The sequence below is a fragment of the Emydura macquarii genome, unplaced genomic scaffold (genome assembly GCF_026122565.2).
Source record: "Emydura macquarii macquarii isolate MOO-44397 ecotype Brisbane River unplaced genomic scaffold, CSIRO-AGI_Emac_v2 contig_968, whole genome shotgun sequence".
NCBI lineage: Eukaryota > Metazoa > Chordata > Testudines > Chelidae > Emydura > Emydura macquarii.
This window is the reverse complement of record NW_027131105.1, coordinates 6,464,248-6,492,038: the sequence shown is the minus strand read 5'-3', so window position 1 is coordinate 6,492,038 and position 27,791 is coordinate 6,464,248. Positions and strand designations below refer to the sequence as shown.

The 27,791-nt window shown below is 47.7% G+C and overlaps 2 protein-coding genes and 1 long non-coding RNA gene across 6 annotated transcripts in view; 2 read left to right on the top strand and 1 right to left on the bottom strand.

Annotated features, from left to right (window-relative positions):
* The first annotated feature begins 945 nt into the window (after positions 1–945).
* Positions 946–7,464, top strand: LOC137150219 (phospholipase A and acyltransferase 2-like). Of its 3 annotated transcripts, none has more exons than XM_067543995.1 (4): positions 946–1,063; positions 4,714–4,816; positions 6,326–6,535; positions 7,160–7,464. In XM_067543995.1, exons 1-4 carry the CDS (start codon positions 1,040–1,042, stop codon positions 7,174–7,176), a joined length of 354 nt encoding a protein of 117 aa, XP_067400096.1. In that variant the 5' UTR covers positions 946–1,039; the 3' UTR covers positions 7,177–7,464. The 3 variants fall into 3 exon arrangements, with proteins under 3 accessions (XP_067400096.1, XP_067400095.1, XP_067400094.1); XM_067543994.1 differs by having other exon boundaries at positions 6,326–6,544; XM_067543993.1 differs by having other exon boundaries at positions 6,326–6,594.
* The window catches only part of LOC137150223 (uncharacterized), a 35,880-nt gene continuing 9,921 nt past the window's right edge, over positions 1,833–27,791 (bottom strand). The window contains exon 3 of one of the 2 annotated variants that reach the window (XR_010918935.1): positions 1,833–6,412. This is a non-coding gene — a long non-coding RNA (uncharacterized lncRNA). Of the gene's footprint in view, positions 6,413–16,171; positions 16,493–27,791 lie in introns of those variants that run through there. The other variant, XR_010918936.1, reaches the window with a different exon arrangement.
* On the top strand, positions 11,230–14,119 carry LOC137150444 (phospholipase A and acyltransferase 3-like). Its single transcript, XM_067544404.1, has 4 exons — positions 11,230–11,292; positions 12,336–12,438; positions 12,986–13,254; positions 14,021–14,119. The coding sequence occupies exons 1-4, from the start codon at positions 11,230–11,232 to the stop codon at positions 14,117–14,119; spliced, it is 534 nt and encodes a 177-aa protein (XP_067400505.1).

The following is a 27,791-nucleotide window of genomic DNA, read 5'->3' as shown; positions in this document are numbered from 1 at the left end:
CCTTCAGGTAACGTTACAACTAAGGGTCACCAGTGACAATAGGCAGCAGTTTAAAAAAAGGGGGAACACGTTTTGACGTAACACACAGTGTGGAATTCATTGCCAGGGGATGTTGAGAAGATCAAAACTGTAACTGGATTCAAAAGAGAATTAGATAAGTTCATGGAGGATAGATCCCATTAATGGCAATTAGCCAAGATGGCCAGGGATACAGCCCCCTGCTCTGGGGGGGTCCTTAAACCCCCCAGCCACCAGAAGCTGGGACTGGACAACAGGGGATGGATCACTTGACAATTGCCTTGCTCTGTTCATTCCCTCTGAAGCATCTGGCACTGTCCATTGTCAAAGAAAGGATACTGGACTAGATGGGCCATTGGTGGATCCAGTATGGCCAATGTTCTTATGAAGTGTAAGCATACAGGTGGGTGTTCCTGCTACTCCATATGAACTCCTACTGCGGGCTGTTCTCCACCCACATGTTGATTACAATTCTAGTATCCTTCACAGGCCAACTCACTCAGCTGTTGCTGTTTTCAGCTGCAGTACTGAACTTTGGATGCTGCAGCATAGTACTTGCAGTACACATAGGGGTGAGTGGGAACATTACAGATTGAGTGGCAGGAAGATATGGGTACAGTGCATTGTGGGAATGCCAGTGGAGGACTATTCAGACTTGTTACCTGGTACCCACCTCTCCAACACATCCACATTGAAAAGTGGGGCAGGTAGAGGGCAGGCCACCGCTGACCCCAGCACATACCCATATCCCCCACGTGAGCTAGCTTGTTCAACATCTACTTGCCCAAACACGTGCTTCAGGGGCTTGATTGTGGACAAAAGGTGAGTTTGGGCACAACTCCAATGTGGACACAGGCAGAGTCAGCGGCACAGAGAAATATGCCCCTCCCATGGGCTGGAATCCAAGCCATGTGGCACTTGCCTTACAAAAGTCCAGTGGGAGAATCGAAACTACAAGCCGATAAAAGGGCGCTGAAAGTCAAAGGAGTCAAGAAAGCAAAGGACCTCCGATTCCAGCCCCATGGAGAAGACATTTCTCATCCCTGTGAGTACTGGGGGCAAGGTATTGCAAGAGGGTCTAAAGCAAGTAACTGATATAGCTCTGGGGGTTTTTAACCAAAGGAGGGCTCAGGGTATGTCCAATCCTGGCAGCTGTTTGCCCAACAACTGTGGGGCAACTATCTGTTCTAGTTATATTGTTTCTCTTGTAACAGTTGTGGGGATTTTGTGCCAGGGAATCTTGATTTACCAACCATGATCTAGAAGTCAAGACTCCTGGGATGATTTCCCACCCCTAGGAAGTGAGAGTTTTAGGGGGTTAGCGCAGGAGAGAGTGGGACCCAGGACCCCCAGGTTTTATTGTCAGCTCTGGGAGGGGAGTTGGATCTAGTCTTTAGGAGCCAGGACTCCTGAGTCCTATTCCCAGCTGTACAGCTGACTATCAGTGTAGCCCTAATTAAAGAGTAGGCAGTGAAATCTCCTGTAGTGGGTACATCAGAACAGCCTGCAGTGCAGTGGTCCCCTTGGGGCAGGCCATGCCATGACAGGCATATTTACCTCAGTTTTCCCCTCCAGTGACTCAGTAACTTCACTTCAGGTTCTCTTGTCCCAATACAATCCCTCCTTGAGGCTAGTTTATTACAACTGCCTAGTTCAAATAGTCCATAAAAAGAGTCCCAGACACATAGTCCATTTCCCCCCCCCAGTGCAGCTACTCATTAAAACTCAGGACAGCCCATCCCACACTGCCCCAGCCTCTGTTGGCCTCTCCTGTCCTTGTACCAGGATGACCACCCCAGCCCTTCCAACTGGAATACAACCCTGCTCTACCCAGCAGGAACCCCTTCAGCCTCTCTGCTAGGACCATCCCTCACACCCCCTGGCCCTCTCACTTTTCTTCAGGGACCAGCTCTCCAGCACTAGAGATATCAACAGAGCAGCCTCCTCCACGCCTCTCAGCCAGCAGGCAATTCCCTGTGCAGCTGCTGCTGCTCCAGCCCTGGCTCTCTCTGGCTTGAGGACACCAATCAGCAAACCTCACTTGCTGATCTCCTACCTTCAGTTTTCTCCCAGGAACCACCTACTGCTGCCTCCCAGGACACCTCCAGCCCCAGATCTCTCATAGTTCTCACTGTTCCTGAGTGAAGCTGCTTATTCTAACTCAGGGGCCCGTTTCCTGATCCTTTATAGCCCCCAGGTGCTGCCCTGCCATCTTAATTGGCTAAATGGGAGCACCTGTTCTAGCCAGGGGTGCTGGACTTGCTTCATTCGCTGGGGCCAGCCAGCTCGTGACAGTGTGATACAAAGCAAACAGCCATGGGAGTGCAGCAGCTGCCCTCAGCTTGGCTCATGCTTCTCAGTAAGATTGTAGGGTGTAGGGAGGCCAGGCTTACACTCCAGGGTTAGAGTTGCTGGACTGTCTTGCTCTCCCCAGCAGCAGAGGGACACGGCTGTAAGAGATCCTCTTGGGTCATTGAGTCCAGTCCCTTGCTAGTGCAGGCAGCTCTGTCATAGAATCCCAGTCAGAAACTTACCCAGCTGCATCTTCAAACTAGCTAGGGTATTTGCCCCCCTCTATCCCCATGAGTGATGCTGTTCCAGAACCTCCCTCCTCTGATAGACAGAAATGTCTTGTCATCTCCAGCTAAAATTGATTCCTGACCAGTTTATTCCCAGGGGTTCTTGTGCTGACATTGTCCTTTATCTTCAACACTTCTCCTTTCCTGAGTTACCCTCCCCCGGATGTATTTATGGAGAGCAACCAGATCCCCTCTCGGTCTGCATCTGGCCAGGCTAAACAAGCCCAGGTCCCCTAGAGCCCTACTCTGCACCTGGGTCAGTTTGAATTTCTCTTTCTTGACCACAGGTGGTAGAATTGGACAGAACTGCTCCCTCTAGGGTTCTGCAGAATAACCTGGCCTCCCGTGTGCACTTAGCTGTAGTTGGAGTTCCTTTCCCCACCCGCTCACATGGGAGCACCACCTCCATTCAATTCCTCACATACAGAGAGATCAAAACCACCAGGCAGTGACTCATAGGGCCTGGAGCTGATGGGGAAAACATGTTGCGGGCTTTTTCCCCTACAGAAATTTTTTTTTCTTTCTCTAAAATCTGAAACATTTTTGGTGGAAAACTTACTTTTATCCCCCTGAAAACAGATGGTGTTTTTGTTTTGGTTGTTTTGGTCAGAAAAACCAAAACCTGAATATTTTTGGATGAAAATTCAAATTCAACTCCCTGCTCTGCCACAGGCTCCCTGTGTGACCTTGGTCAAGTCACTAAGTCTCTCTGTGCCTCAGTTTCCCCATCTGCACAATAGCAAGAGTCCTGTGGCACCTTAAAGAGTAACAAATTTATTTGGGCATAAGCTTTCGTGGGAAGAAACCCACTTTGGCTGTTTTGCTAAAAACAGACTAACACGGCTACCCTTCTGGAACTCATCTGTACAATGGAGATAATAGTACTGCCTTGCTTCACAGGACAGTTGTGAGGATAAATACAGTACATTAAAGATTGTGAGGTGCTCACAAATGTGGAAATGGTTTTCAACTAAATGACATTTTTGCAAAAAGTGTCTGCTTCCCATGGAAAATTTTGATTTTTCAACAAGAAACCAAATGTCTGAAAACCAAAATATTTCTATTTGGAAATGCTGCTGCAATGCTTCATAGTTCCATTGCCTCATGCTCCCTTTCTCTAAGGACTGAGCTTCCCACTGGACTTTATCTCCCATGATGCACTGCAGCCAGGGATTCCCATGATTCATTGCTTCCTCTATCCAAAAGTGAGACCAAAGACCATATTGTATTAGTAGTTCTGCTGTCCCATGACAAATTTCTCCTCTATGGGATGGGCACCCTGGCCAGATTACATATGTGCCATTATGTGCCATAGCCATGTGTCTCCCATGATGCACTGTGGCAGCTCAGCAAAGAGCAGACCATGTTGAATCATAGAAAATGTAGTCCAGCCAGGGAGCCTGGCCCATAAAGATGAATGGAAGCACAAAGTCCCTGAAATACAACTCCCATGAGGCATCACAACAGCTCACAAGGAAGACCATGGTGTCTTATGGGAGATGTAGTCTGACCAGGGATGGAAGTTGGACTATAGAAGAGAATAGGAGCATGAGGCATCATGGCAATGCTTTTTTGTTTTCATCTGAATTTTTTCAGTATTTGAATTTCTGCTGAAAAACCTGAAATTTTCCATGAAAACCTCCTCCCCCAACTCTAATTAGGAACCAGATTAAATTAAACTGAAAGAAGCTGCTTTTAAACCAAATTCAGAGCTTCCACACATAGGTTGCCTTCCATTTAACTAAACAGATTTAAATTAAGTTATTGTAAATTAAGATGGTGTAATTTCCTGTGGGCAAGGTTGCCCACAAACCTGTCTATATACCAAGTTGTACTGGTTTAATTGAGCCTGTTTAGTGAAACTGATGCAAATCCTTTATATGGAGAGTTATTTCATTTTGAAAGCATTTTTTGTTGTTGTTTTGCTCAAACCTGTTCTTAATCAACTTCAGCCAAACCAAAATTAGCCTGCTGTAAACTTTGAATTGAGTGTTCATAGAGCTTTTTGTGTTGATTTAACTAAGCTGGTTTCAAATCACACCTTTAGCTAAACATCTGCAACCTGGTGCATAGACCAGTCCTGAATGTTCAGCATAATCAAATTTTGCTCCTATAGAGGGAACCGAAACGTGGGGACCTGATTGAGATATTCCGATTTGGTTACCAGCACTGGGTCATCTACGTGGGACATGGGTATGTCATCCACTTAGCCCCCCCAAGTAAGAGACGTGTCGGGATATGTAGACTTTACTCTGCTGGTGCTCCAGATGGGGGAACAGGCTGGGGCGGGCGGTGCGCCAAATTTTCAGCTCAAACTTTTTTCAGCCAAAAATGCAGATTTGGAGACGCCAAAATGTTTTGTGAATTCATGGTGATTTCACTGACGAGTTCATTTAGAAAAAAGTTTTCCAAAAATAATCACCATTTTGATTTTTTGGTTTGAAACAACTTTTCATTTCAAAATTTCTTTTCATTTATTTATTTTAATTAAATATGTTTTAAAACATTCAAAATTAAATGAAATGTTTTGTGTGGCCTGAATTACTTTTTTTCTAATTTGCTAGAAATTTTCATTTTTGGTCCAATCTGAAACAACCTTTTTTTCTTTTTCTTTACTTTTCAAAATTGCAATTGAACCAAAAAATCTGTAGATAAATGGGAATTTCCCAGCTATTTTTGAGTTGAGCATGGAATAAGGATACTGAATTTATTTCTTTAGCTCTATATGCTTTTGGGTCTTCAAATTTTGGAGTCTCCTTTATGGGTTGGCTGGATTTCCACTGTACTCAAAGCTAATGCTGTGTAAGTCACTGATTTTTAAATTGGCAATTCTGGGGGGAAAGAAGTATTTTAAATAATTTTGTATTGTCCCCACAATTAAACGTTTTGAGATTTTTGGCAAATTGAAAAGTTAAAAAAACCCCAAACATTTCAGGTTGGACAAAGTGTTTTGTTTGGAAAGGTTTGGTTTTGATTTTGACCATTTTTAAATGTTTAAAAATAAGATGAAAGGAAATTTTGAAAAAGTAATTTTGAACTGAAAAATGGAAATATTTCTTTGCAGGGGGGATTTGTTTGTTTTTTAAACTAACAATTCAGTGAAACTGCCACAAATTTGTGGGATGAACTTGTGAACACAGCAGTGGCTGTGGCTGGGACCAGACACAAGCCAAGAGGAGACTGTATCTTCAGGGTGCTGGCAGACACTTGGGGGCAGAGGGACAGAGAAGTAAGGTGGATCTCATGGCATGCTGTGGCTTTTGTTTCTGCCAATCTGGATTCTGATCTGTGCTTGGCTTTTCCATGCTGATCTAGGGACGTGTTGCTGAGGGATTCCAGGTGTCTAACAAATGCTCCCTTGCTCTAACAAGGCTGCACCCTGTGGCTGCGGATACTCACTGTTTCCATGGCTCCCTGCAGCAGAAGCCTCTAAACTGAATCTCAGTTGGACTCGCTGTGGAGTCCATCTGGACAGAACAGGAGGGCTGAAATCAGAAGGGCTAGTCTCAGCGTTGGGAGCGGTGGATCTTGCCCTTATGAAAAGCCGGGTCTTTGGGCTGGCTAATATTGGGTGTACTTAAAGATAGTTTCTAAAGGCTGGGGCATAGCACATACCCTGTGAATCTAGGACAGGCCTCTGGTTCTTTGGAGCCAGGATCCCACTGCTGGAAGCCCCTTTTTCAGCTTAACACATCTATGTTCCATGTGTGTCTCTTCTTCTTTCCAAGGTGAGTATGCAGAGGCCGGCTTCTCCAGCGTCATGTCGCTCCAAACCGACAGGGCTTTGGTGAAGAAGGACCGCCTTTGGGTCGTGGCTGGAAACGACAGGTACCGGGTCAACAACAAGTACGACAGGACATATAGCCCACAGCCTGTGACCAAGATCGTCCTAGAGGCTGAGTCCCTGGTGGGGCAGATGATGCCGTACAATGTCGCCAGTAAGAACTGTGAGCATTTTGTCACCAGGCTGCGCTATGGCATGGCCAAGAGTGACCAGGTGTGTAGCCGTTTGGCATGCAGCCTCTTCAGGGATGGGGTGTACATGCGCATACAGTGTGGGCTTCTTGCATCATGCAGGTCTCAGACTGGGCTGGCATGCAGCGGTCTAACGTAATCTCACCTCTCTCCACCTGCTATCTTGCTTGCCAGAACCTCATCTTTTATAAAGAAAGGAAGTCTTTAGGCATTATGGTTAACCTAAATATATGGACTGGGTGAAACTGATGCATTAATGCCTGCCTGAGTCTGCAGAGAGCCTGAACCAATTGCTCTGAGAGTGGGAAACTGAGCGTAACAAGGTGTGTATGGGCTGAATGCTGGAGTCAATGGGTGACATCTCAGGCCTGTGTTATGCAGGAGGTAAGATTGGTGCGCACAATGGTCCTGTCTGGCCTTAAAAATTCTGGAATTACCAAACATTGGTGTGTATGTTATGAGCTGTCAGCTCTGCCTGTGGGTTTACAGAGGCTTCAGAACAGACTTTAACTCACTCAGTGTGGTTCTTGTGCCCTCGAGGGTTGCACACCCTGAATGCCTCCCTGAATCTCCCTTCTATTTTGCAGGTCACAGATGCGTTTGAACTTGGAGGAGCAGCCATACTAGGCTTAGCGGGCATAGCGGTGGCTGCAACTCTTATCCACAGTGTGGTTGCAAGAAAAGAGAATGAAGATGAATAATGCATGTGCCTTGGGAGGAAGTGTGGTGCAGTGGTTAGGGCACGGCAAAGGGGAATCAGGAGACCTGTGTTCTGTTCTGTCCTCTGCCACTGCCCTGCTGGCTCACCTGGAGTGTTCCCAGCCCCAACGGCTCAAAAATCATGATACTGTTTTAAGAATAATGAGATTTAAAAAAAACAATAAATGTTGATTTCTTCTTTGCCTTCTGGGTTTTTGGCCTTTAGGGGTCACATTTTCAAGCCTTTTGCTGTAACCTGAGAAGGGAAAGATCCCATATCCCAGTCCCTGAATCCCCTGAGCCAGCCAGTCAACCCAACTTCAGGCTGGATTGGAACTAGCACCCCTAGAGAGGAAAGGCACCGGATCCCATTCCCTGAGCTAGCCAGTCCCCTGTCTTGGAGCCAGATTGGACCCAGCACCCACTAGAGGGGAATGTCCCATTTGACCCACCCCACCCACATCCTGGGCCACTCTGAAACCCGAGCCCTCATGTAAAGTCAGGATCTCACTCCCAGTTCCCTTATCTGAAAGCACGTGGCTTGTTAGAATCTGAACAGTAAATGCCAATTGGCCAAGTCACAAGGCATCAGATACGGAACAAAAATACATTCCAGCCTCTGGTCCACGGTGAGGCAGGAAGCCAGTCTCCCAACCTCCTGCTGAACTGGAGCTGGTGCATCCCAGAGGGGAAAGACCCATCCACATTCCCTGTCCCGCAAACCAGCCAGGCCCCTTGATGAGGCAGGATTGTGGCTGGGGCCCCTGTCATAGATCCAGTGGAGCTCACCACTCACCAGGCTGCCCTGAGGGGAATCCCAGCCTCTAGACCCCTGGCTGTTTTAAGCTTCCCTGGGTCTCAGCAGGCTGGAGCGTTGTTTCATCCCTTGGCCTCTATAGCACATTGCCTGGGTCCCAACCCTCAGTCTGTCACCCCTTCACAGAAACAGAGCCCCTCAGCCCACCTGCCGTAGGCCCCCTGCTCCATTGCTGACCCCAAGATACTCCAGTCGCTTAATCACACCTCTCCCAGACTCCCACCGAAGGTGTGTGCCTTCCAGGTGACCAGGAACTCTCTCACGGGCACATGGCAGGTGTAGCATGTAACATGGACACTTTGCAAAGAGTTCTGAGGCTCCTTGCTTAGTCACACGAGAGACACGCAAAAATAATAACCCCTGCACACGTCCCCTCTCTAGCTCACCTCACCCGTGCCGTGGGAGTCTGGGGGCCCCACCTGCATTCAGGTAGGACAGAGCCCCCTGCCTCAGCTGGCTCCTGCAGCAGTTTCCCTCCTCTTAAGCTGGGGGAAAATAAATGGGCAAAGAGCAAGCAAACAACAGTGCAGCTCCTGCTCTTTATAATCTTCCTGTCCCTGGTCAGGTGACTTCCTGGTCAGCCTCAACGGGTGACCCCCTTGCCAGGTGACCTCTCCCCTGACAAACCAGTTTTCCAGGATGGGAGAGGAGCCAGCCTATTGTTTAGAGCACTTCCTTTCTGAATAGCAGCCCTTCCCCCATTCAATGACCCACCCTTGCTAGGCCTTTCCCACACACCACCACCCCTTGGAATCTCTGTCCAACATGGAGGTGAAAGGACAACAGGGAAGGCAAAGGGGCTGCACCTTCCAAATGGAATTTGCCGCTTGGTAAAGCTATGTGCAGAGAGCTCAGAATCTCACCCAGGATTCCTCAACTGTACAGACAGATTCCTGAAATCATCACAGCCCCCTAGAGGGGAAAGGTCCCAATCTCCCCGATGAGCGAGCCAGCCAGTCTCCCTCCATCCTGGGGCTGGATCAGAACCAGTGCCCTAGAGGCGGAGGGCCCCATATCCCATGCCTTGATCCAGCTCCACCAATCTGGGACCACTTTGGAATCTGACCTCTAGTGGCAGATCAGTATCTCACTGCCAGTTCCCTGGGCTGATTCTCTCCTGTACATTATGTGGTTTGTTAGACTCTGTCCCATAAGTGTCAGTTGGTCAAGTTACATCAGAAGGCACCAGATAGGGAACAATTCCAATCCCTGGTCCTCAAGTCAGACAGTCCCCCTGCCTTGGGGCTCCATCAAAGCCGCATCCCATTCCCTGCCCACCTGAGCCAACCGGTCCCCGACCTGGGCCTATGGGGTTCTGATGGATACCGCTTGTTACGTGACAAGTCAAAATAAAGCAATAGATAAATATAACGTCATGATATTTAACATTGTGACACAGACCCACAGCGCAGATACTGGTGGGACTTGAGAACGGGCAGGCTCAATGCATGGCACAGACACTCAATGCAGAAGCTGGGGGAGTTGAGAATGACCAGACACAATGCATAGCACAGACACGTGGAACTGAGATTGGGGCCCCCATCGTGCCAGGCACCTCACAGATCCTGATCAAGATCAGGGCCCCCCATCACAGTGGATGTTGCACAGATGCCCCCTCCCATCCCACTGCTGAGATCAGGACCCCCATTGTGCCAGGTGCTACAGGATCCCCCGCCTGAGACTGGAGCCCCATTGTGCTGGGTGCTACACAGATACCAACAAAGATCAGGGTCCCTGTTGTGCGGGGCAATGCAGATGCAGGGAGAGTTTGCGCTGAGAACCTCACCATCTAAATGCCCAAGACAGACAGAGGAAGGATTATTTTGTAAAGGGACCACTCAGCATACCAAAAATAAGTCTGCTTGCAGAACTGCAAGCTGGGAACTGGCTGCTTTGTGTAACTACATCATTCACAACAGCACGGGGAGGAAAACACCCACTCACTAAAACAGGAGTAAGGGAAGGGTGGAGCAAGCTCTATCCATAGTACTCTGGATAACCCAGTTAATACAGGGTTAACTTTACTACAGATTAGGTGGGGCCTGAGATTCTCAGAAGGATTCAAAGGATTTCCAAATTGAATGCAAGAATTCCAAGGATTTTCAAATTAGACAACAATTCCAGGATTTGGGATTTGGATGTAACAACTTCTTGATGCTCTTGGAACCTCCCAATTTATGGCTTGCGCTCCTCCCAAATGTCGTCCCAGCATCACTATGTCTGTGAGGGGGTGATATTTTTAACAACAGTGGTACAGCTTCTCGTGTGGATGCAGCTATAGCAGTATAAAGGTGCCTTATTCTGGTATAGCTTACTGCCCTAGAGGAAGAGAACTAAGGAAGCAGGGAGGCAGTGTGGCTTAGTGGATAGTGCAGTGGCCTGGGACTCAGATGGCCAGGATTCCTGGCTGTGCCACTAACCTGTTGGGTGACCTTGTGCAAGCCACTTCCTCGCTCTGTGCCTCAGTTTCCCCGCTTGTAAAATTCTGCTGACCTGCTTTGAGATCTATGAATGCTAAGTGCTACAGAAGAGCTAGGTATCACTCTGACACAGATCTAAGGCACCTTTGTAAACACTGTGCGGAATAAACTGCTCACACACCAGACCCCTGGGGGAAACCCCCACAGGGGTGGGCAGTGGTTACCTGGTAACCAGAGATGGAGCAAACTCCCTGTGATGTCATGACAAGTCCTTCACACTCCTCTCCCCAACAGACAGTGTTACATTAACCCATTACAGGAAAGGTGTGAGCACCTCCTACAGGTACATGACATGTGGACAATCCAAGGAGGGGGGGATGTATATCTGAGGAGGAGGATGGGCCACTAGGCAGAGCACAGGATTTATGTGTCCTGAGCTTTGATCCCTTCTCCTGCTGTAGTGCTGGGTAAATTGCTTTGGCCTCAGGTTTTCTATGAGAGGCAGCGTGGTCTAGCGGGGGAGTGTGGGGAGAGGCAGACACAAGCAGGGAGAGCACTCAAAGCCACACAGCAGAGCCAGGGATAAACCCAGGTGTCCTGAGACTCAGTCCAGCACCATAGCCGCTGGGCCCACCTTCCTCTGCTGCCCTCGGGGTTATTATCAAGGTGGCATGTGCCTTTGTTTTAGCAATGCCAATAGGAAGCCCGCAACTCAACCAAGATGAATGATGAAAAGCGAAATAATTCCACCTCCTGCATCAGGGTGAAGATCCCCTCCGTCCACGTAAGTGCAGCCACACGCCCAGCCACGCCATGGCTTTTTCACTCATGACTTGCTCATGATTCAGATAACAGTGAGCCCTGAAGTCAGTTTCTCTTTCTGGTTTCCATGCCATCTAGGGTCTTCTGCAATGTTTGAACCACAAAAAGCCAACCAGGGAGAGCATTCATTGGCTAAACCTCCCCTCCTCCCGCCCCCCCACCGCCCACTCCACTGGGATTAAATAAATAAACAGGGTTATGGTTCCCTTGGTTTTACGTTTCAGGAGTCAAATCCAACCTGACAGCACCACATTAAAGAGCATGGGATGCTGCCTTAATATGTCACCTAACAACATCTGCAGGAATGGTGCGCTTCATGACCCCCCAAAATATTATCCAGCCCAACCAGGAAACCCCAGTTACAAGCCAGCAACAAGATCTGCAGGGATGAGAATGGAAGCTATGCGGAAATGAGAGATTTGGGCCAGATACTGCTATCAGATTACACTGGTGTAAATGTGGAGTGACTTCACTTAAATCACTGGGGTTAGGGCCAGATTCCGATCTCAGCTCTCCTGAACTAAATCCATAGTTATCCTATTGACTGCAATGGAGCCAGGGCCGGATTCTGATTTTTGCACCACTGGTAAGTCCAGAGTCACCCACTGACTGCAATAGGGTCAGGGCCAGATTCTGATCTCAGTTATGCCTGGAGTAAATCCAGAGTAACTCCAGTGAATTTAACAGGACTAGGGCTAGCTTCTGATCTCTTGCACACTAGTTCAAGGTAGAGTAATCCCACTGAAGTCAATGAGGCTGGGGGCTAGATCTTGCTTTTGTTTAACCTGGTCTAAAACTGGAATAACTTGAGATTGATGGCAATGGAGTAAGAGTCGGCTTCTTATCCCACTGGAAACCCATGACATCACTCCAGATTGGTAGCACATTCCAGCCCTCATTGTTCATGTGTTCTTGATGATGCACCTTCCTCCCTTGGAGAGCCCTTTGCAAAGGGCCACGATTCACCAGGACTCTCTAATCGGATCTTTGTATCGCCTCTCCCAGGTGGAACTCAAACCCGGCGACCTGATTGAGATCTTCCGCTCATGCTACCAGCACTGGGCCATCTATGTCGGCGATGGCAAAGTCGTCCACTTGGCTCCTCCTTGTAAGTGCCCCTCCTCCCTAAAGGGGGAGGTGTGTTCTGCAGGAGGCTGAAGGTGGGTCCCTGCCATGGGAGTGCGGCTGCATGGGAACCTCTCTGAGGGGTTTCTACCTGCAGGGAGCTAGTGCTCTGTGCTGGATTTGGGGTTCCCGTGCCATGGCGGCCAGCTGCATGACGTACTGCCTGCTGCCACAGGGCGGGAGCTGGAACTACTACAGCTCTGAAGAGTGCAGTAGGGGCCGGCCAGGCCGACTGCCATCGGGGAACTCAGTGCTCCAGCCTCTGGAAGCTGCCCTATCCCTGGTTGTCGCCAGGAAGGGGACTGCAGGCAGAAGAGCAGAGAATGGCTGTAAGCAAAGCTCCCTGCTGCCTCTGCTCTTGCCGCCACTGGAAGGTGGGGTGGGGGAAGCCCATGTATCGGCCATTGCTCCTAGCCTCCAGGGATGCAAAGAGGGCTCCGGGGTGGTGCAGTTTCCCCCAGGCACCATGGACTCTCCCTGTGTCATACCCAGCTCAGTGCCAACTCGATGCATCTTGCTTGCCCCCCAAGGTGAGCACCCCATGGACGGCGTGGCCAGCGTCCTGGCTGCCCTGTCTGACAGAGCCTATGTGAAGAAGGACTGGCTGGAGGATGTGGTGCGCAAGGATCGTTATCGAGTGAACAACAAACACGACGAGACGCATCCCCCACTGCCTGTCTCCAAGATTATCCGGAGGGCCGAAGAGCTGGTGGGGCGCGAGATGCCCTACAACCTGACCAGCCACAACTGTGAGCACTTTGTCATGGAGCTGCGCTATGGTGTGGCCATGAGTGACCAGGTGGGTGCAGGGGGAAAGGGAGAGGGACGGGGCCTCACGCTTGTATGGTGACCGTGACCCATGGATCAAACCTGGCAGCCCCAGAGCTGAGAGTCTGAGCCTCTTGGGACAGTTGGTCTTTAGGGGTGAATGAGACTCAGCCCCCACCCCTTCCCCCCAGTAATGTCACTGCTTTGCAGTGTGGCAGATGTACTGCAGGGTGCAGTACCGCCTGCTGCCCCGGGACATCTCCTGAAGTGGCTGCAGTACCACGAGTGACCACTGGCCCCTGCTCAATTATTATTTGTTTTGTGGCAGCACTTAGGAACCCCAGTCACCGACCAGGACCCCATTGCAATAGGTGCAGTTCAAACACCTTCAAACCCAGCATTGGTCCCGTTGCAAAATTAATCCAGCTCGTTCCTTCCCCCCAAATCAATTCCACACCGGAGCATCTCAGCGCTGCTTCTGTTCCCCTGCCTCGGCTCCTCTTCACAGCGCCAGCTGGCTGCAGCTGCCTCCTTTGCTTTATGTACTGCAGTTCTGCATTACTGGAGGGAGACTGTAGGGGCGCCCTGTGGGGGGGCATTTGATTCATGCCCCCAGGGCAGGAGATCTTGACCTACCCTGTGGTATGTGGCTTCCCTGGATTAGGCTTTTGCAGCAGGTGCTGTTTGATGTCTCATGGACTGGCTTGATGTTCTTTTCCACCGCATTTGCCCCAACCCTGTAATTGACCCCACATGGGAACCCCCTTGTCCGATGGGCACTTTGTTCTGTTCCGCAGGTCACGGAAGCCATAGCCATGGGCACTGTGGGGGTGATGGGAGTGGCAGCTGCTGTGATCAGATCCATGGCTCAGAGACGCAAGCATCGGAAGGAGTAACGGCAGAGGAAAGGAGTGGGGTTCGTACCAGTGCTGGCTTGGGGCGATTAACCCGGCTCTCATCCTTTATCAGCAGATTGTTTTCAATGCAAGACGAAAGCTAAATGAGATTTCATGAGCAAAGCTGCCCCATAGATGACACCCAATTGTATCCTAGTAAACTCATCTTGAGACCCCTGTGTCCTACTGTCTGAGCTGCAAACATACGGTAATGGGGCTCGTAACTTGGTCACCTAGTGTCCTGGTTCCCCATCTTCTCTCACAAGCTATGCAGGGTTGGACTGGCTCAGTGCTTTCAGGGATGATCTCCTGGAAAACTGCACTGATTTAACAGGGGATGCTCAGAGTGAGGTGCTCCCTTTCTGATGAGTTGTAAACACCAAGATCATATTCATGAAAAATCCCAAGCCACTTTTTTGAAAGAATCCGTAGAGCTTTAACCCTCATGTCCTGGTCAAATTCCAATGGGGGTAATTTCACTCTGTCTCCCTAAATTCCTCCCTCTAGTTACAAATGGATGCAGAATTCACTCTGCTTCTTTAGCCGGTGTGTAAAATTGCTGTCCAACACTTGTAGTGTTTCACTTCAGAAGCAGCTGCATCTCAGTGCCGGTTGAGGGATCCCTGTATTCAAAGCCCCCATGCCTCACCCCAGCGATGTCTTCATCTCAGCTTTAGCTGGATAAATAGCACCTGCGCCCAACCACAGACAGCTGCATCTCAGCCCCAGGTGAACAATCCCTGAGTAAACAGCAGACATGTGGCATCCTACGGCAGCTGAGAGATCCCTGTATAACCAGCTGCGGCATAAGGAAATGTCATTGAGCTGGGTGTAAGGCCTCACCCTGCTCATCCGAAAATGCATTATTTAAAAAAAGCAACTTACTTTTGAGCCAATCTCATAATATCTCTTGCAGCTGCACTCCTGGGTTTGAACATGTAGGGTTGTGGCAATACTATAACATTTCTGTTTTAAAATCCATTTATATTATTTCCGGATATTTCCCCTTACAGCACCCTAAACATTTCCTCTCCTTCATTGCAGAAACTTATGGCTATGAACCTACCCCACCTCTGGTCTAACTTTAGCTTTTCTTGTCCAGCAATGAGCTAGACAGGTTCCCAAGGAACAAGAAGCCAGTGTCCATTAATGCTACTTAGATCTAATGGACACACCTATGTTTCTTTTATCAGTATCTGAGGATTTACATAGGTGATGTGTTTGAATGAGTCAGCACCCTACACATTTCCTCTCCTTCATTGCTGATACTTATGGCAATAAACCTACCCCACCTATGTTTCTTTTATCAGGATCTGAGGATTTACGTAGGTGAAGTGTTTGAATTAGTTAAAGAGAAACTGAAAATGAAATCTTAATTTTTTTTAAAACAAAAACTCTGAGAAAATAAGTCATTCTGTTTCAGGAGCAGAAAGAAAATGCCACTTGACGGGGTAAGTACTTACTGAAATGCTTGTATATCAGAATAACTTGCACTGGGCTTGTCCTTTATTCATAGATTCGTAGAACCATAGATTCCAAGACCAGAAGGGATCGTTGTGATAACCTAGTCTGACCTCCTGTATAATACAGGCCAGCAAACTCCCTCAAAATAATTCCTAGAGCAGAACTTTTAGAAAAAATATCCAGTCATGAGTTCCAAATTGCCAGTCTTGGAAAATCTACCACAACCCTAGGTAAGTTGTTCCAATACTTAATTATTTTCACCGTTAGAACAGAACATTTTGATTTTGACAAATTGCCATGTGCTGATGGAAAAATGTTGCACTGAAAAGTTCCTGACCAGCTCTGTTACTAAGGAAGCAGACTGTGGACTGTACCTCTGGAAGGGATAGGTTTTCCAGAGACACCAGCTCCCATTTAGGCACCTACATGAAAGATCCACATTTTCAAAAACATCCAGACAGCCAACAGGAAATGGAAGTTGCTGTGCGCTGGCCCTTTGGAAAATCTATCCAATTAATTTCTTTAGCTGATTAAATACAGGTTCTGATGCACTGAAAGACTATAGGGTGCAGGGTTAATTTAGTTACTAAGTTTTTATTAAAGAAAAATATTTAACAGCACAAATTATTGTTCAGGATATGAGTTATATTGGGTGAATATTATTTTCCTAGAAGTTTTATTCTTTTCTTTCAGACCACCTTTCCTCAGCTAATTGTTCAGTCATTGATCTAATGTCAGGAGCGTGTGGCTCTGCTTCTCTTAATTCTTTTATTCTGGTGTGCCCCACTTTTATGGATTATAGCCACATAGATAAGGATTCTATTAAGGTATGCATTCCATTACACCAGCTTCATAAATTGACTGGAGACCAGGAATCTTTCTATTAGAAATGAAGAAAATTAAAGGGACCTGGAGCAACAGAAAAGAAAAGGAGACAGCTCAGGGCAGGGCTTCTTCTGCGCAGAGGAATTAGCACAAAATCTTTATCTATGAAGCTTGCGTAACTCCTGTCGACTGCTGCTGAATTTCCCCATAAGTATAGACCAGGCCACAATGAATATAGAAGATCCTTGCCCAAATGACCAGGCCTGCCCTTTGATCACACAATGATTTTTCTGAGTATGTACAAGGGAATCTGTTTACTAGTTTATGAGTGAAAACTAATTTAATGAAGGAACACAGAATGTAGGACTAGGTGGGACCTCCTGGGTCACTGAGTCCCATCCCTGCTCTCACAGCCAACCCCATCATATCATCCCAGTTAGAAACGCTTCCACCTCCATCGTCAAACTAAGTGGGTTGTGTGTCCCCACTTGTCCTACTGGGAGGCTGCTCAGGGCTGATCTTAGGGAAAATGAACCCTGAGAAATTTGTATTTTGGTGCCCCTTGAGAGCGGAAAACATGAGTTACTCTACTTTGAAACCCTTATCACTGTTAACTGAAAGCAGGCAGCTCACACAGACAGAAAGTTGGGGCAGAAAAATAGCAAGTTCATGGGAAAACTGCGAACGGTGGTAAAGCAGCAGGTCATGACAGTGAGTATAGCAGGATGTGCTTGAGCACAATGCTGGTGCACAAAGTCTAACTATAAAGACAAACAGAGCAAGGAAACCACAGAGAAATACCACTGCTGCTTAAGAACTGCTAGCAAGAACTGCTGTCTCAAATCATTTCCCCAAGGACCCATAGACGATTGGCCATCGGAAGAGGGGTTTTGCCCACTCAGCATCACCTTGGATTGTACATAATTGCAATTCGGAGTGCTTCTAGCTTACTACAATAGGGATTTTTGTGTTAATAAAAGGCGTTGTGTTTGAACTGCTTGTGTCAATCACTTATTGGATGGAGGTGCCGTGTCCTCAGGGAATTCCTGAGAGCACTCTAGCATAATGGATCCTTGGAGCGGGGGGGGGGTAACACTCCTGACCCCTGCTGCCCACCCAGGTCCCCAGCCACTCCTCCATCACCCCTGGCCCCTGTTGCCTCCCCCCAGACCTAGCCTGCTCCTTACCATGGCACCTCCCCGACCATGGTGCCCTATGCGATTGCCCACATCACCCACCTGTACAGCTGGCCCTGTGGCTGCTCCAGCACATCCCTACTCTGATAGGTATAAACCTTATTTTCAGCCTCAGTTGACTACTTCTTTCTCCAGTGAAAGTCCTCTACCAGTAGTTTCTGAGTTACTCCAAGCCCAGGGCATCTTTTCCTTTTGTCTCTGGTTGCTCAGCAGTTACCCTCTCTCCCTGCCATTTTCACTGGACAATAATTTTTCCTCCCGCAGAAGAGACCCAAGCCTGGAGACCTGATTGAGATTGACCGAGTGGCTTACCAGCACTGGGGCATCTTTATGGGAAATGGTAAAATTGGCCATTTAACAGGTAGGATGGGTGGCTTTGTGTGAAGCACACAGCAGAGAGATGGTGAGATACATGCAGACCAGGTGGAGGCAAATGCTCCTGCTTTCGACTCCAAGCGAACAAGTACCTGTAGCTAGTGCTGGGGGACATTTTTCATCCTAAACTTTTTTTGGTGGAAAAAAATGCAGATTTGAGGACAGAAACATTTGACAAATGTGTGTCAATTTCGCCAAATTGTTTTGGTTAAAAAAAAAATTCCCCAACCCTCCTCCCCCAAATGTTTTGATTTTTTAGCTTCAATATTTCATTTAATTTTATTTTAAAAAACATGTAGAGATGCTTGAAACAAAACTTCTAGTTTGCCCCTACATACATTTTTCCCCCACAAACTTTTGATTTGCCAAAAATTTTGAAAAACTTCATTTTTGTGTTGACCCGAAAACCCTTTATTTTATTTTATTTTATTTTCGGCATTGCTAGCTAATAAAAAAATCCGTCATTCACCTACATCTTGTAACCCACACACTGTGGCTCGAGCCACCCTCTAATGGCTGTTCTGCAAAGAGATTTATTACAAGATTGCGATCTAGCGCCTATGAACTAATGGACCTATATTCTTTAGCTCACTTCTTGATCACAGCACTGAAAGGGCCTCCTGGGTCACTGAATGCACTAGTGCAGCCAACTCCGGCATTGAATCCTGATCAGAAACGTATCCAGCTCCATCTTCAAACTATCTGGGTTGTTTGCCCCAACTCCTCCTTTGGGGAGGCTGCTCCAGAACGTTCCTCCTCTGATAGTAACATTAGCAACCTTCTTCTCATTTCCAACCTCAACTGATTCCTGGCCAGTTTATCCCCAATGATTCTTGTGCCAACTTTGTCCTTTAGCTTCAATCGCTCATCTCCCAGCCTGGTGTTCCCACAACAGCTCCCTGAGTCCCTCTGCCATTTTTGTGGTTTTACAATCTCATTTTTCCTGTTTATAAAAAGTGTTTTAAAACACATTTTCTCTCCCCTCTGCTTTGATAGACCTTACACAAACAGGAAACTGACTACGATGGGGAAACAGGTCATGCAATCATGCCATTTAATGCACAAAGGCGACAGATCGAGATGACAGACTTCTTTTCTCTCCGGTCTTTTTCAGTTCTAGTCATTTTTAAGTGTCACTTGTGACTAGGGCTGGTTGAAACGTTTACAACGAAGCCTTTTCCCATCCAAAACTGGGGTTTTGCCATGGGAAAAAATAGCTTTTGACAGAATTTTCCAGCAGGAAATTCAAAACAAAGCAATTTTTTTCCAGACCAACCTTAATATCTTCCTCCCTCTAATTTGCCAGGGTGCCTTGTGGGTGTTGTAGTTCTGGGTCTCTTGTGCTTTCCATTTCCCCATACACCCTGCTCCCCATCGGAGCCACATCTTCCATGATGCACAATGTGCCCCGTTAGGGCTGAGCTGCTGCAGGTCATCATAGGGAGCAGAAAAGGCGCATCATAGGGAGCAGGTCTTTCCATGAAAGACCTGGAACTACAACGCTCATAAGGCCCCCAGCAGTGCAGGTGGATACAGAGATTAAAGCTGAGCTGAAGTGAAATGTTTCCATTCAGGGATGTTAGAATTGTTTCAATTTGATTGAATAAAAAACATTTGGGGAATTTTTTGTTGCACAAGCTGGTTTAAGACAATTAGACTTTTTGTTCTGATTCAGGATGAAAACTAATGTTGGAATTTCCTGTCGAACAGAAATTCCATTTTTTGAACAGTTCTACTTTTAGCAGAAGTGGATGAGAAAGAGTTAAAGGCTGCCATCAAGCATACTTTGATCCCTAGGAAGTCAGAGAATTCATTAAAGCTTATGGGCCTGCTAGCTACCCTGCTTTCAGACTAAATGGTAGAAGCAATTAAGCTCCTTTACATAGTAATAGCTGAAACAATAGAAAACACTGCCCAAGGTTCTGGGCCTCTTGGGAAAGGCTGGGCAAGAAAACTCAGGGATAAGGAGAAGTTTCTCTGGGACAGACTGAAAACACAGGGGCTAGGGTATTAGCTGGTTCAGCTGTCTGTGTCACAGCAGAGGCAAAAAATAATCAGAAAGCCAAAAGAAAGCCAGAGAAGCACTAGTAGCCTGGACCTAAGAGGGAGCTCCTTGGGACACAGGACTGGCTGGAGTGGCAGGCCTGGATTTCTGAACAAGGAGACAGACAGCGGTCATTTATTCCTACTGGTTTTGAGGGGACATGCTTTGTGAGTAAACAGGATTGCATCAAAGAATAGGCTTGTCTCCTATTATCAATATATGCTCCTCATGAAATCAAGCCAGCAAGGCCCTGGCTATTGGTGAACAGCTTAGGCCAAAGAGGCAGTGCAAAGTTTCATGTGGAAAAGTCATTTTTAAGGTGACAGTGTCACTTTCAAAATGGTATAGACTTGATCTGTGTTAGAAACCCAATCCAGCACCTCAGTGGCTTGCTGTGTGACATCACAGCATCATAGACCTGTAGGGGACCTTGAGAAGTTATCAAGTCCAGCCCCCTGTGCTGAGGCAGGGCCAAGTAAACCTCGACCATGCCTGGCAGGTGTTTATCCAGCCTGCTCCTAAAAACCCCCGACGATGGGGATTCCACAGCCTTCCTAGGCAACTTGTTCCAGGGTTTAACAAGCCTTAGGGTTAGAAAGCTTTGCCAAACATCTAACCTGAATTTCCCCTGCTGCAAACTAAGCTGATTCCTTCTAGTCCTGCCCTCAGTGGACATGGAGAACAATTGATCCCCGTCCTTTTTAGAACAACCCTTTACATATTTGAAGACTGTTACCATGTCCCCAGCGCACCACCAGAATTTTCCTAAGGAGAGGGCCCAGGTTTCTAGCTCAGTAGCAGAGGTCATGGTCCAAGAGGTGCATGTGAGGGGAGAGGGTTGGGGTTTCCACTGTCTGTGTTGCCACGTGGTACACGTATGTCTTGGCCAAGCTGCCTTCTCTCCCTCCAGAGCAGGCTGGGAAGCAGAAGAGATGGAGGAGGCAGTGGGAGGAGATGACGTCCCAGGGTTCTGGGGAGCGGGGAGCTGGGGCCTGGTGTTCTTTCTAGTGGGAGGGGAGTGAGGAGAAGCCCCAGCCCGTCCAGGTCTCTCTGTTGGAGGGGAAAGGAGGGAGGGCGAGGTCCTGGCCAGTCTCTCTTACCTGGCGCAGGTTCTTAGAGGTGGGGGAAGAAGCAGCAATTGAATGGTCAGCAAGTGGTGGGGGTGGGTGAGCAGATCAGAACTCCAGGATCCTTCAGACCAGTCTCCCCACTTCCCAGAAGCTGGGAACCTTCTGCACCTCCTCCACTTCTGGGCCCGCTCAGGAAGGAGAGATGGCAGCTTGGCAAGGACATTCATGTGAATTTGCAGTAGTTGCCTATGGCCCAGGAGTGGGGGCTGCTCCCCTCTTCACTGTGCCCTTCATGTCCTCTCTCTGCCTTCTCTTCTCTACACCAAACACGTCCAGTTCTCTCAATCTTTCCTCATGAGTCACATTTTCTAAACCTCCGATCATCTTTGTTATTCTCCTTTGGACTCTCTCCAATTTGCCCACATCCTTCTTGGTTACTCCTAGCTATCCTGTTAGGGCTACACTGGGATATAATGCAGCCATCAATGAGCAGTTTTGCTTGTCCCAAGAACTCAAACATCATACGCCAAGCTCCAAGAAATCACAAGATTCTTTTTCAAATAATAAACATGGAGATTTGTTCAATTGCATTCAGGAGTTTGAGCTTCGAAGGGCTGTGTTTTTCTCTGCAAACATATGCATTAGAATCTTTATTTTCTTTCTATATGAAAGCTGAGAGTCTTGTGTAATCACAGGACTCCAGAAGCTGGATATTTAAGAAGCACATAAAATATGAGACTGTCAATGAAATTGAGAGAGTTGGTACCACTGATGAGTGTGCATTGTTAGCTGATATTTGGGGTCTTGCAGGGTTGTTTCTGTTAAGGTGAGGAATCGCTTATATCAGACAGATGTATTCTTTGGTACAAATTTGTTTATTTACAAGGAATGGACACACAATCCTGTTTCCTTGAATGCAGTAGAACCTAAGAAACAGCTGGCAGTTTCCTTGCTCAGAATTCCCCAAGTCTGCCTTTTCACTGGATTGTGTGCCTAAGAAGCCCTCTCTCTCTGCTTCTGCTCAGTGTCATACTCATGACTCTCTCTTGGCATTCTGCTTCCAACATTATTGCCTAGCTCCTGTTAATCTACCTGAGTTAGTTCTGGCCTGGTCCTATGGCTTAGCATCTTGGGTGGAAGTCCCCTTGTCTGCAGCTGGTTTGAACCACATTAAGAGGCTTCACTGCTCCTTATGTTAAATCAGAAGAAAGGTGCTTGACACCCCATTGGCTCCAATGTCACACTCTTTGGGGTCTAAGACCCAACTTGATGGCAACCATAAGCACCATTTAGCATGGCACTACGATCTAGTGAGTGCCGGTGGGTGTGGGCTCTGGCCCAATGAATGAATTTACAACCTGTCTTTCTGTTTCTGATCTCCAGATGTGAATGGAATGTCCAGCTCTGTTGCCCCTATCAATGGCACAGCAGTGGTGAAGATAGATCGCCTCCGAGATGTGGTGGGGAACTACACGTATAGGGTCAACAACAAGCATGATAAGAGCCAGAAGGCGTATCCCGTGCACAAAATCATAGACCGGGTGAAACAAAAGGTTGGGGATAAAATCAAATATAGAATCCTCAGTCGGAACTGTGAACACTTTGCTAATAAGATGCGCTACAACAAAGCAAGATGCGACCAGGTCCAGGTACGTAACTGACCAGGTGTGGGTTACGGTCACATGTGTCTGTAGGGTATGAGGGTCCATGTGCTGATGACTAGTAAGGAGAACAGATCTGAGGGAGGAGCATGGAGGGGACTGCAGCAGGAACACATGACTCCTTTGAAGATGTAAGGGATTTTTAGCAGGTATCCGATTTCTGGGGAGGTGAACATCGAGATTGTTTCTTTACCTATTGAAATTCCTACCAGGCCTGGATTAAGAGAGTCAGAGGCATTAAAAACCCTGTGACCAGCACTAGCACTAGCCCTCGCCCCTCTGCAGCATCAGCCCTCATGCCCCTCCTCTGCCAGCCCCCAAGACTCCACAGTGACATCACACATGGCCCATGGCTACCTCCAGCAGCCTCTAGTACCATCCCTCACCCACTAGGACCAGTCTTAATACTTTCCCTCACTTCCCTCCGGCTTAACCCCTGCCCTGCCCCCGACTTCCTCTGTGACCTTGGGCAAGTCATTGAGTCTCACTCAGCCTCAGTTTCCCCAGTTCCACCATGGGGATTATGGCACTGCCCTGCCTCCACAGAGTTTGTGAAGATAAATATGTTAATGTGCATGAAGCACACAGACACAATGGCGGTCAGGATTGTACCTAGAAATACCCTCTGAACTTCTCTGACCAAAGCAGACATCTACATATACAGACTGACTGGTGGATATTTTTCCAGCCCTCAGTTGTTGCCCTATTTTAGTCTGAGTGGTTTAGCAATATCCAGGGCCTTGCTGGCTTGATTCCATTAGGAGGAGAAAACAACAACACAAGTTAGTCCTATTCTGCGGTGCAACCATTTCTATTTACAAAGGATGCACACAAAGCCGTTTCCCTGAACGTGCTAGGAACAAAGATCATCTGGCAGCTTCCTTTTTCAGAAATCCAAGCCTATCTTTCCAGCAAACTCTGTGCCCAAGAATCCCTGACTCTCTATTTCCTTTTAGGGTTAAGCTCCCCGCTGCTTCCTTGACTTTCTCTCACACACACACACACACACACACACACACACACACACACACTTAATGGCCCAGACCCTATGTATGCAATCAGTCCTCCTCCAGCCATTTAGCTTATGGTCCAAGGCTAATTGGAAGCTAGCTTCTTGTTTCAGCTATCACTACCTAGAGGCACATTTAATTGCTCCTTCTATTTAGCCTAAATGAAAGCTAGTTAGTAAACCCAGCGATTTTTACAAGGTCTGTGATTGATCTAAAGTTCAGTGGCAGCCGTTAAACATCTCCTGCATAATACTATCTTCAGCCAGCCAGGATTTTTATCTTCAACATTGCCATTCAAGGTTAAAATGCTTTATTTGCAGTGTGCTTCCTCCCCCTGCCCCCACCGCCCCATGAGAAGCCTATTGAGACAAAGTGCCCAGAAACAGGCTTTGAATGAGCAGGCTGCATTCTGGGAGATTCTTCAGGTGTCAGGATTGTGTCTAACTAATTGCGGATTCTTTTTGTTTCCAGGCTGCTGCTGCTGCAAAAATGGGTTTTATAGGTGCAGTGGTGATTGGTCTTCTGCGTATCTTTACTGGAATCCGGTAGTATCGTTAACAAATTTCTTCAGAAAAGACGTTTTCTGTTCAAACAATTTACTGGCACATGCAAAAGATACAGCTCAGAGCCTTGCAGTGGAAACCAAAATAAATCTTATACCTAAGAATTACCACATTAATGGGAGTCTTGTTTATTGTTACCTGTCAGTGGCCCAGAGTAGATGATTGGTTGAGTATTATTGTATCACCAGGCACTGAAATCAGGAAAATTGCTGCAAATGGAGGGAGTGAGGTTCATACTGGCTCTGGTCAGGAGCGTTTAACTTGGCTCACATTCTTTATCAGACTGTTTTCAGTGCAAGACACAAGCTAAATGAGATTTCACGAGCAGAACTGCTCTCTCTCACACACACACACACACACCCCCCTTCTGACCAGGCCAAAGTGCCAGCTCCAGGCAAGGACTGACTCTGAATTACATTTAAGACAAAGCACTTGTCGAGAATACTAATGTACCTTTTCTGCCAAGTGTCACTGGCAACAACAAGGGCCCAGTTCAAATAACTAGGAGCTCCTCTTGCAATTAACAAAACACACATGCTCAAATCCGCCCCCGAAATTTAAGAAAACTAAACACCTGCCTAGTGTCCTTCACAGACAATACTTTACCTCTCACAAGCACCCAGTCTGGGTACAGAATCAAGAAAGCTGTACTGAGGCTGTCACAGAGCTCCATGAGTTTATTACACTGGCCTTCACACAGTCTTGGGGGGACCTATAGTTCTCCGCCAAGCCCTAGAGTTAGGCTTTCACAAGGGTGAGTTCCGTAGCTCTCCAAATCAGAGACAGGGCCTTCTGGCTTCAGGCACATCATATCTCCCAGTAAGTACAAAGGAGTTCAGACTCAGGTTTCAAGACTTCTCCCCTGCAGGGAGCCATGCAAACAGTGAGAATCTGCAGCCACACAGTGCAGCCTTTTCAGCGCAAGAGAGCATTTATTAGACACCTGGAATCCAGCATCAGCACTGATCCTTCAGTCAGCCTGGAAAGACACACTTAAGACAGCAGCCAAATTGGCAGAATCACCTGGCCCCAAATCCCAGGCTCTCCTGAGATCCAGCCACGCTCTCACGCTGAATTCCAGAGCCCTCTGTATGCATGTGTGTGTGTGTGTGTGTGTTTATCTCTGGCAGCACCCTTAAAACACAATTATTGACACCTCCTCTCTTTGTTCCCAGTTGCAGCCCTGCTGTTTCCACATCTCCTTCTGCCATGGCTGCTAGCTGTTAAGATCTCATGTCTCTGTCATTGAGGCTCTCACTGGCTCTTCAGGGCCTACCACTCGTGTGTTGATCCCAGCCAGTTGTTAACAGTCCCCACCTAGACAGTGTTCACTGTAGGTGACACCAAGCCATGCCTCCCTCCTCTCTCCCCTTCCCCTTACCCCCACTCAATAGTTATGCAAAGTGGGTGGAGAGCGTTGTGCATATTGTTCATAAAAAATGTTACAAAAATTTCCACCTTCTCCACAAAGAGGAAAGGAGCCCAGCACTAATTTGGGAAAACACAGCAACAATAAAGCAGCTGTATGTTTATACAAATAGAAAGTCAACCTCCATCCCGACAGTGTCTTGGGCAGTAGTCCTTTGCCTGAGTTTCCCCATCTGCCAACGTGAACAAGTGCTCCATCAACACCTAACTCCCCCTGCTTTTCCCCTCTGGTGCATCCCACTCGTTCGTTATGGTCAGTGAAACCCCAGAGTCCAGGTGTGCATTTGGGCAGGTCCATCTCCAGCCCCTAGGGGGAAAGTGCTTCTGCAAAGAGACCCATGCTGCTGCCACTAGCCCCAATGCCAGCCCTGCACCGCCACTGTTAGCCGCAATACCATCTGTGAACTGTCTCCTCTTGCCAAGCCACTGCATCACATCACCCCTTACTGCATCACCAGATCTGGGGCTTCAGGGCACCTCTCGTGATGACAGCTCTATGGGTTTTAGGTAGAGGCACCTCACCCTTTCTACATTATCTCTTACCACGTCAGATCTGGGTTCTGAGGCTCGACCATCCTACTCAACTACAGTGATTTCAGCTCTGCCATAGCACCAGGGAGGGTTTAGGAACATATAGGCCTTTGAGCAGAGCCCATGACAACAGAGATTCACTCCTCTTTGAAAGCTAAGAGACCCTTTCCCCTTCTTCTAGCCAAGCACCACTACACAGTGGTCCATGACTCAGATACTGGTTATGGTGACCCCTCACTCAGGCCATAATCAGTACAGTTCTGTTGCCCTTTAGCCATACAATAAAGCTAACAACATTTCATTTTTCCAACAGCCAAACCTGAAGTGAATTTTGACTAAAACAAACATTCTGTCCTCACTGGCATTGTGGGTGTCACCCATCCATATGAGGTTGGGCTCATTCTGTCACTTCTTCCAGTTCATCAATAGATGACAGGAGGGATCTCCTTCCTCTCTGGGTGTCGGGCTACTTCCTCACCTCAGCCGAAGATGTATCATTCCTGCAAATCTCACACAGGAGTATTCCTCCCTTTTTCTCGTACAGTCTTATAAAGCTCACTCCTGCCACCGTGGGCCTGTGAGCTAATGGTACCAGTTCCTCACTAACAAACCTGGGGGCATTGTAAGTTGCCTCACCCCAGCCTTACCGGCTCTCTGTGAATGTTCCCCAGGGCCTACTTAGTCCCCTTCTACACATTATTTCTGGGTCATCTCATCCACAAGCACAAATTCAACTGGCATCTGTCTGTTGACCACTCACAGGTCTGCTGCTCTGCTCCAGATCTATCTCTTTCTATCCAAAGGGAAAATCTTGGCCTGTCTCCCTGGCATCCCCTTGTGAATGCCTGGCCATCAGCTCAAGCTCAACATGGCAAAAAGAGAGCTCCTAATCTTCCTCCCCCAGCCCTCCCTGCTACCTTGATTACTATGGACAAGATCACCATCTTGCCTGTCATTCAGGCCTCTAATCTGGGCATCATCTTTGACACTGATCTCTCCCCAGCTTCTCACATCCAGGCTGTATCTAAATCTTGTTGCTAACAAGACAATCTGGTCGATAACTCTTTCTGCACAACTACTGAGATACGGCCTTTCCTATCCAGCCACACAAACTCTTGTCCAGGCTCTTGTCATCTTGGTCACTGTAACATCCTTTTCTCTGGCCTTGACAAGTTCAATCTTGCTCCCAGTGGTGTAGTGGGGCTGGAATGCCATTCCAACGCTTACACAGAAAAAAAAAATGGTGTCCTCTACAGTGTTACCTTGCACGCACTGCACGGGCAGGGTTATACTGGCCGGGAAGGGGTCACGCTGGCAGAGGCTGGGTATCAGTACTTGAAAAATAATCAAGATTGCAACACTAGTCTTGCTCATATCCATTCAGAATGCTGCTGCAAAGATCATTTTCCTAGCCCACCACTTTGGCCATGCCCTCCCCTTTCTGTGCCTCCCTTTACTGGCTCTCCATTCCATCAAACATACTTGTCTTTGCCTTCAAGGTTCTT

Excerpts from the sequence above, each read along its gene's own strand:
- LOC137150219 (XM_067543993.1), top strand. The coding sequence starts at position 1,040 with ATGGAGAAGACATTTCTCATCCCT. Across the intron at positions 1,064-4,713 it reads AGAAGACATTTCTCATCCCT|AGGGAACCGAAACGTGGGGA; the intron begins GTGAGTACTGGG and ends TTGCTCCTATAG. Across the intron at positions 6,595-7,159 it reads GCATGGCCAAGAGTGACCAG|GTCACAGATGCGTTTGAACT; the intron begins GTGTGTAGCCGT and ends TCTATTTTGCAG.
- LOC137150444 (XM_067544404.1), top strand. The coding sequence starts at position 11,230 with ATGAATGATGAAAAGCGAAATAATTCCACCTCCTGCATCAGGGTGAAG. Across the intron at positions 11,293-12,335 it reads TGAAGATCCCCTCCGTCCAC|GTGGAACTCAAACCCGGCGA; the intron begins GTAAGTGCAGCC and ends CGCCTCTCCCAG. Across the intron at positions 12,439-12,985 it reads CGTCCACTTGGCTCCTCCTT|GTGAGCACCCCATGGACGGC; the intron begins GTAAGTGCCCCT and ends TTGCCCCCCAAG.